The 13104-nt window shown below is 27.7% G+C and overlaps 1 protein-coding gene across 1 annotated transcript; it reads right to left on the bottom strand.

Annotated features, from left to right (window-relative positions):
- Positions 1-2068: 2068 nt before the first annotated feature.
- LOC114462216 (zinc finger protein Gfi-1-like) lies at positions 2069-10949 on the bottom strand. The gene is made up of 6 exons (XM_028444912.1): positions 10747-10949; positions 9702-9887; positions 8110-8447; positions 7043-7180; positions 6789-6954; positions 2069-2444 (listed from the first exon to the last, which is right to left on the bottom strand). The coding sequence occupies exons 1-6, from the start codon at positions 10865-10867 to the stop codon at positions 2266-2268; spliced, it is 1128 nt and encodes a 375-aa protein (XP_028300713.1). The 5' UTR covers positions 10868-10949; the 3' UTR covers positions 2069-2265.
- Between the last annotated feature and the right edge of the window lie 2155 nt (positions 10950-13104).

Raw genomic sequence — 13104 nt, 5'->3', positions numbered from 1 at the left:
TTGGTCGGCTATGATGTGATGCGTTGTTTAATCTGATTGGTCGGCTATGATGTGATGCATTATGTTTAATCTGATTGGTCGGCTATGATGTGATGCGTTGTTTAATCTGATTGGTCGGCTATGATGTGATGCGTTATGTTTAATCTGATTGGTCGGCTATGATGTGATGCATTATGTTTAATCTGATTGGTCGGCTATGATGTGATGCATTTGATTGTTTAATTTTTTGTAGTTTAATAAACATTTTAAAATAAAATAATAATAATTTACTCAGTAATGGTTGGGTGTAGAAATGTAATTAATGACTTTACTTATTTTAAACATACATGTAATTGTACTTAAGTACCCACAAAAGCAACTGAATTACAGTAATGTGAGTACTTGTAATCTATTACTTTCTCCTCTGGTTTTCTTTATCTATAAACCTTTTTATGCCATTTAAAAATAAAAATAAAAAATAGGAATAGTAAAATAATAATTAAAAAAATTGGCAAAATGAAAAGTATCTCATAATATCTATGTATCTATCATAGTATGTCATGATCATGAGATGGTAAGTCATAACTATGAGATGATTTATTATCTCATAATTATGAGAATTACGAGATTTCTAAATCAAGGAAATAAAAGTTTATCTAATATGAAAGCCAGTTTCTGCCATTATAATATAATAATAATAGTCTATTATGTCGTAATTATGAGATACTAGTAGTATAATAATTATGAGATTACTTAGTATCTCATAATTATGATATACTACGTAGTATAATATTAATTATGAGATACTAATAATGATCTCATATGAGATAACATCATAATTTTGACTTAAAAATATATTATTGTTATTTAACTTTTTGCTATTGTTTTTTTTATGGCAGAAATAAGGAGCTTCAATATTAGATAAACTTTCGTTTCTTTGATTTTAAAACAAATCCAACATAATGGAATAAGAACACAGTGTTTATTTCATAAACATGGATAAAAGAGGCTGAAATTAAAGATGAGTTTATTACATATTTACACATTTTTCATCTTTAATAAAATCATGTTTCATTTATTTCGCAGCTTAAATCTGTTTGTTTTTTCCTTTAAAATGTGTTTTTCTGTTTCTTAAATATTTCTTTATAAATAAGATAAATTAAACATATTCACGTATTAAAAATTAAAATAAAAAATGAATGAATTCAGGTCCTAAAACGGACGCAATAACGCGGCTCCTCTGTCCTTTATTTCATTTTATTTCCTGTTATTTCCCAATGTTTCCTTTTGTTTCCTGTTATTTCCTGTTCTTTCTTGTTATTTCCTGTTATTACATGTTCTTCCCGTTGTTTCCTGTTCTTTCCCGTTGTTTCCTGTGGTTTCCCGTTATTTCCTGTTATTTCCTGTTATTTCCCGTTATTTCCTGTTGTTTCCTGTTGTTTCCTGTTCTTTCCCATTGTTTCCCGTTGTTTCCTGTGGTTTCCCGTTGTTTCCTGTTATTTCCCGTTGTTTCCCGTTCTTTCCTGTTGTTTCCTGTTCTTTCCCGTTATTTCCCGTTGTTTCCTGTTCTTTCCTGTTCTTTCTTGTTCTTTCCTGTTCTTTCCTGTTGTTTCCTGTTCTTTCCTGTTCTTTCCTGTTGTTTCCCGTTCTTTCCTGTTGTTTCCTGTTATTTCCTGTTATTTTCCATTGTTTCCTGTTCTTTCCTGTTCTTTCTTGTTATTTCCTGTTATTTCCTGTTGTTTCCTGTTGTTTCCCGTTCTTTCCTGTTACTTCCTGTTATTTCCCGCTGTTTCCTGTTGTTTCCCATTCTTTCCTGTTGTTTCCTTTTGTTTCCCGTTGTTTCCTGTTCTTTCCTGTTGTTTCCTGTTGTTTCTCGTTATTTCCTGTTATTTCCCATTGTTTCCTGTTGTTTCCCATTCTTTCCTGTTATTTCCCGTTGTTTCCTGTTGTTTCCTGTTGTTTCCCGTTCTTTCCTGTTGTTTCCTGTTGTTTCCCGTTCTTTCCTGTTGTTTCCTGTTGTTTCCTGTCGTTTCCTGTTGTTTCCCGTTCTTTCCTGTTACTTCCTGTTATTTCCTGCTGTTTCCTGTTGTTTCCTGTTGTTTCCCATTCTTTCCTGTTGTTTCCTTTTGTTTCCCGTTGTTTCCTGTTATTTCTTGTTATTTCCCGTTGTTTCCTGTTCTTTCCTGTTGTTTCCTGTTGTTTCCCATTATTTCCTGTTATTTCCCATTGTTTCCTGTTGTTTCCCATTCTTTCCTGTTCTTTCCTGTTGTTTCCTGTTGTTTCCTGTTATTTGAGGCCGTGCTGCGTCTCACGGTGCCTCCGCAGGTCCACTTTCCTCTGGAAGCCTTTAGCGCACATGGAGCATCCGAACGGTTTGTATCCGGTGTGTTTCCTGCTGTGTGTGATCAGGTTGGAGCTCTGGCTGAACGCTTTCCCACACACCTGACATTTGTGAGGTTTTTCACCTGCGAAAGGAGAAACATTCACTGAATGATCCGATCAGAAGAAGGTCCCATGATTTTCTCAGTGTTCCTGTTTATGGAGAGTGCGTAAAATACACAAAAATTATATTATATTATCACTATATAAATAAATATATTATCACTATATTATCATTATATTATCACTATATTATCATTATATTATCACGATATTATCACTATATTATCATTATATTATCACTATATTATCACTATATTATCATTATATTATCACTATATTATCACTATATCATCACTATATTATCATTATATTATCATTATATGATCATTATATTATCATTATATTATCACTATATTATCATTATATTATCACTATATTATCATTATATTATCACGATATTATCACTATATTATCATTATATTATCACTATATTATCACTATATTATCATTATATTATCACTATATTATCACTATATCATCACTATATTATCATTATATTATCATTATATTATCACTATATTATCATTATATTATCACTATATTATCATTATATTATCATTATATTATCACTATATTATCATTATATTATCATTATATTATCACTATATTATCATTATATTATCACTATATTATCATTATATTATCACTATATTATCATTATATTATCACTATATTATCACTATATTATCATTATATTATCACTATATTATCATTATATTATCACTATATTATCATTATATTATCACTATATTATCACTATATTATCACTATATCATCACTATATTATCACTATATTATCACTATATTATCACGATATTATCACTATATTATCATTAGATTATCACTATATTATCACTATATTATCACGATATTATCATTATATTATCACTATATTATCATTACATTATCACTATATTATCACTATATTATCACTATATTATCATATATATCACATATATTATCACTATATTATCACGATATTATCACTATATTATCACTATATTATCATTATATTATCATTATATTATCACTATATTATCACTATATTATCATTATATTATCACTATATTATCACTATATTATCACTATATTATCATTATATTATCATTATATTATCACTATATTATCATTATATTATCATTATATTATCACTATATTATCACTACATTATCACTATATCATCACTATATCATCACTATATTATCACGATATTATCACTATATTATCATTATATTATCATTATATTATCACTATATATCATTATATTATCACTATATTATCACTACATTATCACTATATTATCACTATATTATCACGATATTATCACTATATTATCATTATATTATCATTATATTATCATTATATTATCATTATATTATCACTATATTATCATTATATTATCATTATATTATCACTATATTATCATTATATTATCACTACAGTATCACTATATTATCATTATATTATCACTATATTATCACTACATTATCACTATATTATCACTATATTATCACTATATTATCACTATATTATCATTATATTATCATTATATTATCACTATATTGTCATTATATTATCATTATATTATCACTATATTATCACTACATTATCACTATATCATCACTATATCATCACTATATTATCACGATATTATCACTATATTATAATTATATTATCATTATATTATCACTATATATCATTATATTATCACTATATTATCACTACATTATCACTATATTATCACTATATTATCACGATATTATCACTATATTATCATTATATTATCATTATATTATCATTATATTATCATTATATTATCACTATATTATCATTATATTATCATTATATTATCACTATATTATCATTATATTATCACTATATTATCATTATATTATCACTACAGTATCACTATATTATCATTATATTATCACTATATTATCACTACATTATCACTATATTATCACTATATTATCACTATATTATCATTATATTATCACTATATTATCACTACATAATCACTATATTATCACTATATTATCACTATATTATCATTATATTATCATTATATTATCATTATATTATCATTATATTATCACTATATTATCATTATATTATCACTATATTATCATTATATTATCACTATATTATCACTACATTATCACTATATTATCACTATATTATCATTATATTATCACTATATTATCACTACATTATCACTATATTATCACTATATTATCATTATATTATCACTATATTATCATTATATTATCACTATATTATCATTATATTATCACTATATTATCATTATATTATCACTATATTATCATTATATTATCACTATATTATCACTATATTATCACTATATTATCATTATATTATCAATATATTATCACTACATAATCACTATATTATCACTATATTATCACTACATAATCACTATATTATCACGATATTATCATTATATTATCACTATATTATCATTATATTATCACTATAGTATCACTACATTATCAATATATTATCACTATATTATCACTACATAATCACTATATTATCATTATATTATCATTATATTATCATTATATTATCACTATATTATCATTATATTATCACTATATTATCATTATATTATCATTATATTATCACTATATTATCACTATATTATCATTATATTATCACTATATTATCACTATATTATCACTATATTATCATTAATATATCACTATATTATCATTATATTATCACTATATTATCATTATATTATCATTATATTATCACTATATTATCACTATATTATCACTATATTATTATTATATTATCACTACATTATCACTATATTATCACTATATTATCACTATATTATCATTATATTATCATTATATTATCATTATATTATCACTATATTATCATTATATTATCACTATATTATCAATATATTATCACTACATAATCACTATATTATCACTATATTATCACTACATAATCACTATATTATCACGATATTATCATTATATTATCACTATATTATCATTATATTATCATTATATTATCACTATATTATCATTATATTATCACTATATTATCATTATATTATCATTATATTATCACTATATTATCACTATATTATCATTATATTATCACTATATTATCACTATATTATCACTATATTATCATTATATTATCACTATATTATCATTATATTATCACTATATTATCATTATATTATCATTATATTATCACTATATTATCACTATATTATCATTATATTATCACTATATTATTATTATATTATCACTATATTATCATTATATTATCATTATATTATCACTATATTATCACTATATTATCATTATATTATCATTATATTATCATTATATTATCATTATATTATCACTATATTATCATTATATTATCACTATATTATCATTATATTATCACTATATTATCATTATATTATCATTATATTATCACTATATTATCACTATATTATCACTACATAATCACTATATTATCACTATAGTATCACTACATTATCACTATATTATCACTATATTATCATTATATTATCACTATATTATCACTATATTATCACTACATTATCACTATATTATCACTATATTATCACTATATTATCATCACTATAGTATCACTATATTATCACTGTAATATCACTATATTATCACTATATTATCACTACATAATCACTATATTATCACTATATTATCACTACATAATCACTATATTATCACTATAGTATCACTACATTATCACTATATTATCACTATATTATCATTATATTATCACTATATTATCACTATATTATCACTATATTATCACTACATTATCACTATATTATCACTATATTATTACTATATTATCATCACTATAGTATCACTACATTATCACTGTAATATCACTATATTATCACTATATTATCACCATGTAAAAGCAGTTATTAAGTCAGTTATTCTCAACATGTGGCTCTTTATGTCTTCATTTTAATTATTATTCCCCCAGAAAAAATTCAAAGTGGAAAACTTTTTAAACTCTTTTTATCTTTTTCCTTTTCAAATAGTTCTGACACTTTTTTATACCTATTTTTTTTTGTCGTTTCTTTCATTTTTTGGCCATTTTTCATCTAAATAATCACTTCTTTCCCTTTTTCCTACATTTTTCATCCTACTTTTGGACCATTTGTGATCACCTGTTGCCATGGCTACTTCCACTGGCTCGTCAAAAACGAAACAAAAAACCGAACCGGCCCACCGGGACGATATGCGGTATACCAGATGACCGTGCGCACTCTGCGCACACGTGTGTTTTACGCACAGCTTGGATGAACAGACTGACACTGTCACGTGACCCACCTGTGTGTATGAAGGTGTGCTTCTTCATGTCGGACTTCTGGTGGAACCTCTTCCCGCAGTAGTGGCACGGGTACGGGCGCGTGTCCGAGTGGATGAGCAGGTGCGTGGAGAGCGTGGACGAGCGTTTGAAGCTTTTCCCGCAGATTTTACAGTCGAAGCTTCTTTCCTGGAAATAAAATGAATAAAAATAAACGGCTTAGAGTCGAGGGTGCACGCGCAGGCACGTCCCACTGCGTGTGCGTGCGTGTGTTCACCTGAGAGTGCACGGCTTTGTGCTGCTCCAGGCTGACCGCGTGTCCGAACGTTTTCCCGCACATTTCACACGCATATGGCCGCGTGCCGCTGTGTGACCTGCGCACGTGCACCTCCAGCCCGTGCGGAGTGGAGAACACCTGGAGGGAGAGCAGAGGAAATACATATGAATATTTATTCTTTAATCTTGAGTTTCAAAAAGATACAGAAGAGGAAATAAAAGAATGCAATAATGTATATGATATATTATGTATTATAATGTTTATAATAATAATGTATAAATACACCTCTGTCTGTTTATATAAACAGTGTTTATGGAGCGTCACATCATTCACTTTTGGAAAATTAGAACATTTCACGTCCCTTTGATTTTATTCTATTTTTTTCCAAATAAAACTCATAATTTTTTCATTATATATATATATTTTTTTACTTCTAAATATTTTTATATTCTGCAAAGACATCAAGATGGTCAAAATCTACAATATATCTGATATTAATAACTGTTTCCATTTAAAGTGAGGTTTTTTTTCCCGTTTTTTAGACACTAAATGAAGTGCACACATTATATAACACACTTATATGTCATATACAACGAGCAATAGAACAATGAACATGATAGCATATTAAAAGCCATAACTTCATATACACAGAGGAACAGAATGAAGAAACAAAGAAAGAAAAACACAAGATAAATATTACATAAATGATAATTTAATGGTACAGAAAAAAACACATTTAAAAAGTTTTTTTCTTTCAATGTAATTTATTCTACAACGTTTTTTGCATTATTGTTTTTGTTTGTTGTATTATTTTAAAGGAACATTTTAAAATATTGTAAAAAGCGATTTTCAAAGGCCTTGAAATGAGGTTTGATTTTAGAATTAAAAAAAAATATTTAGCAAGTATAATTATACTGTTAATAAGGAGGATATTGTGTGAATTATTCATTATAATAAAAATCCATTTGTGGGACATTAATGTAGAAATATATATATATATACAATTTTCTGCAGATGAAGAAACGCTGCATTAATTCATATAAATGTAATAAATAGAATATATTGACCTTGCTGCACTTGACACAGGTGTAACACCCCCCACTGAGGAGGAGGCTGGACACCAGCAGCTCAGACTGGGCTTTGGGCTCCGGCTCTTTACCACGCAGAGGAGAACCGGTTCCCCGGTAGTCCCCGTAGGCCCCGTAGGTCCCAGGCTCCCGGTACAGGCCCGGGTGGAAGAAGGCCCTACAGTCCAGCTCCATCCGGGGGGGGAGGCTCTGCTGCTGGATCAGCTGACCTGGACCTGGACCCAGACCGAGGCTACTGCTACTGGGGCAGGGCCAGGCGTAGGGCCGGAACGGGACCGTAAAGTGTGGGGGGTCCTCCAGAGATTTATCAGAGTCCACTGGAAGAAAGAAAGAAAGAAGAAAAGGGAATTAATAGTGGTGTCAATTACATTATTCAATTACAATTGCATCTTCAATTATCCATTTTCAATTACAACTCAAATATGATTACAGTGGCCAGCATTTTTTCCAAAAACAATTAAAATGAAGAAGTATTATCTCTAATGCTAACAGGTCATTTTGACCCATAATCAGCTGTAAAATACACTAATAAATATTATCTATTATCTATTGATTACCTTGTTAGGTTTCCTAATCAATGAATATATTGGTATTAATATTTAATATGTGGGCGTCTGAGCCTTTTTTCTCTCAGTATATCCATAGATTTATATTATTTTAAATAAATAGTAAAATCATCTTAAAGAGAAGTGACAAAGTTTATCAATGAAACATATTTGAACTAAATATGTGTCAGACATAGAACTGTAACATGGTTTGACTTTAATTACATTGTAATTGACAGTTTTTATAGAATGTTCATACCAATTACAATTACAAAGTTAATTATCTGAACTCAATTACTGTACGATTACAACAGCAACATATTTTTTTCAATTACAATTACAAACGTATTTATGTCATAATTGTAATATAAACTATTACACAAAAACATTGTCAGCATGATTGTTGACAAACAAACAAACAAGGAAAGGAATTCAGTGGACATGACTTTATACATATATATATATAGTATATATATATATATACATATATATATATACTGTATATATAATGTAGTACACTGTGATAGATTCTATATAAAGATATATATAAATGGATGAATTTGGACGTTTTCTGCCATGGACGATCTGTTTTATGTCAAACTCAAGGCCCGCGGGCCAAATCCGGCCCACCAGATCATCTGGTCCGGCCCACAGCACAAACATAACTTGGTGTAAATTATTATGGATTATGTAATAAAGTTGTAGATAAAGTGTGACAGGGGTTGCAGTACTACTTTATTTACAGTAATATTAATTCACTTTTCTTTTTTTTTAAACCTGCAAAATTCTCACAAATTATCCCACAGAAATCTGATAAATGACGTTGCAAAGTTAAGGAATTTTCACCAATTGCTTAATTAATTAATTAATTAATTAATCAAGCAATAATTAATTAATTAACATTCAGGATTTAGGTGTGCGTGTGTGCGTGTGTGTGTGTGTGTGTGTGTGTGTGTGTGTGTGTGCGTGTGTGCGTGTGTGTGTGTGTGTGTGTGTGTGTGTGTGTGTGTGTGTGTGTGTGTGTACCTGGGGAGGCAGACGGTGAGGGGGGCCTCCAATAATCTTCATATTCCGGGGAGGGGGCGCACGCGCACAGGCTCTCCGGACTGTGCGTGTAGGTGAAGGGGGAGCGGGGGGAGAAGTCCGGCGGGGGGGGTCCGAACCCCCTCCAGTCCGGGTCCGGTTGGTCCTCTGAGGGTTTATCTGCAGGCTCTAAAGGAGACACGGAGGTAAAGGTGGTGGAATAGATTCAACAATGAACGGGTTTAAAATATTAATAAAACGGAAGAAAATATTCCGTCCTTACATATTTGAGAAGGATATGATATAAATAAATAAATGAATAAATAAGCACGTGCACAGCCTTTAATTTAAAACATTTATAATAATATAAATAATAATAGAGTTTTATTGTCATTCTACGTTCTCCAAGAATGAACACACACTTAAATAAAATATAGTGAAAATAAATATACATATGTCATATTATAATACTCTCTATATTATATACAACATAATAACATGCGATATAAAAATATAAATTGACCTGTTGGTGAGATACATTAATATAACAGTTTATTTATATTAAACACATTTAACACAAACAAGGTTTGACCAAAGCGCTGCACAATAAAACATTAAACTCAGATACAACAATGTCAAATACTAATATTTAAAAAAAACAAACAAACAAAAAACATTTATAATAATAACTAGACATCGACTCACACGGTATAAAAGCCACGTGTTTTAAATGTGAATTATTGCACATAGATATATAGATTTGTGATTATTTATGTTCAGAGTAGCTCAACCTAATTATATATAAATAACCATATTAAATATATATAACATTATATATAAATAACAACATTATATTTAAATAACATTATATATAAATAACATTATATATAAATAACATTATATATAAATAACAACATTATATTTAAATAACATTATATATAAATAACCTAATATATATAAATAACATTATATATAAATAACCTACATAAAGAACATTTTTATAGACAGAAAATTAATTAATTATTGATGAAATAAAGAGTTTGATCACCTGAGCGGATGTGGACCAGGATGGTGTCCATGCTGAGGTCCGGGTCCTGGTCCTGGTCCAGGCCTCTGGGCTGGTGGTAGGTGTGCGCCCTCTTACTCTTTACCAGGAACGAGCGCGGCATCTCTGATCAATAATCAATCAATCAATAATCCACAGAACACCATGCAGGCACGGGCACGAGCACGGGTTGTTGGTCCGCTTCTCAGTCTGTGAGCAGTGTGGGAGGGGGCGGGTCCAACGCGCTTTAAAACAGCAAACCTGACAAACTGAGCATGCGCACAAGCATCCCACGGCCCTGTTCCAAGAAACACGAGCAACGCATCCTGAGAGATCACGTGACGTGAATTCATCGATCAATCAAAGGCTGAGGGAGGCGCGTGCACGCAAAACAGTGCACATGATTATCAATGATTTACTTAAACTGTTTTTATCAATGAATCAATATTTAGAGCCTGATCTATAATCTACAATATATCATACCTAATCTATAATCTATAATAATGTATAATCAATAATATATAATAATATATAATCTATCATCTATAATCATCTATAACCTATAATAATATATAATTTATAATGTCTAATAATGTATAATCTACAACAATATTTAATCTATAATAATATATAATCTAATAATATATAATCAATAATAATATATAATCTAATAATACATCATCTATAATAATATATAATCTATAATAATATTTAATCTATAATAATATTTAATCTATAATAATATATAATCTATAATAATATTTAATCTATAATAATATTTAATCTATAATAATACATAATCTATAATAATATTTAATCTATAATAATATATAATCTATAATAATATTTAATCTATAATAATATATAATCTATAATAATATTTAATCTATAATAATATATAATCTATAATAATATTTAATCTATAATAATATATAATCTATAATAATATTTAATCTATAATAATATATAATCTATAATAATATTTAATCTATAATAATATATAATCTATAATAATATTTAATCTATAATAATATATAATCTATAATAATATTTAATCTGTGGGGTTTTTCGTTCTTTAATCAACATTGAAAGATATTTCTTGATTTCTTATAATAATAAATAGTGTTTCAACATAATAAAGTACTTTTTAAAACAATATATTTATAAAGTTTTAATATGTAATTGCGGCTCAAACCACCATAAATTCACACAATGTCAAAATTCTCATTTGATCAATAATAATAATAATAATAATAATAATAATAATAATAATAATAATAATAATAATAATAATGAAACATTTATAAATTAAATTAACGAAACATTTTGGTAAAAAAGCAACAATAAATAAATTATTAATAATAATAATAATAATAATAATAATAATAATAATAAATTTTATTTTTATAGCGCTTTTACAGTGCTCAAAGACGAAATTAAAGAAAATTAAATAAAAATAAAATAAAAAGAGCATAAAGACTATATATTACTGGTAAAATCAAGTCTTTATGTTGAAAAAGAAAAGATGAGAGAAATGATTAAAAGTGATGATTTAATTTTAGTCAAAGCGTTTTTTTTTTTTGTTTTTTTTTTTGTCTCTGAAAGTAAAAGAAAAAAACATTTAATTTGAAACGTCACAGTTTTTTTATTCACATTGTTACCATGGCAACAATGTGTCAGTGAGCCTCAGGGAGACATTTAAATATTTAACATTTATTGAAAAATATTACATAATGTAAATAATTTCTGACATTTAACAGAATCATTGATGTGTTTGTTTTATTTTATTTTTAAGATTATTAGACTATTTATTGATTAATTAATTTATTGATGTTTTTGGGTTTTGTTGTAACACTCCGCTGCTGAAAGTAGTGCCAGTGCGCAGCAACACTATATATTACATAACATTATATAAACTACATTTACTTTGTTTTCAAATTAAAATAAAAAAAATAAAAATAAAATCTTTTTTTAATTCAAGCTGAACTCCCTCTGCGCATGCTCAGTATCAAGGTATCGCTCGTGTCATACTGATCAGTGATCAGAGGTGATAGATTTATCTGCTCTTCAAATAGTTTAACATATGAATTAAATCCATCCATCATCCATCATCCATCCATCATCCATCCATCATCCATCCATCATCCATCCATCATCCATCCATATTCTGACCCACGTGTTCCTGTTTTCGGGGTCACGTTGTTCTGCTCATTTTGAATTCACTAAATAAAAATTATAACTTTTCAAAAACAAAATAATAATAAAAAACAAAACAAAATATTTTCACACGTCGGCTGATGTGCACGCGCCTGTGCGTAAGGCGTCCAGCTCCGATTATGGAGACGCTTCCTTTACACACGA

This window comes from Gouania willdenowi, chromosome 4 (genome assembly GCF_900634775.1).
Source record: "Gouania willdenowi chromosome 4, fGouWil2.1, whole genome shotgun sequence".
NCBI classification, from domain to species: domain Eukaryota; kingdom Metazoa; phylum Chordata; class Actinopteri; order Blenniiformes; family Gobiesocidae; genus Gouania; species Gouania willdenowi.
Note: the sequence above shows the minus strand (reverse complement) of the source record. Positions and strands in the feature narration are given on the sequence as shown.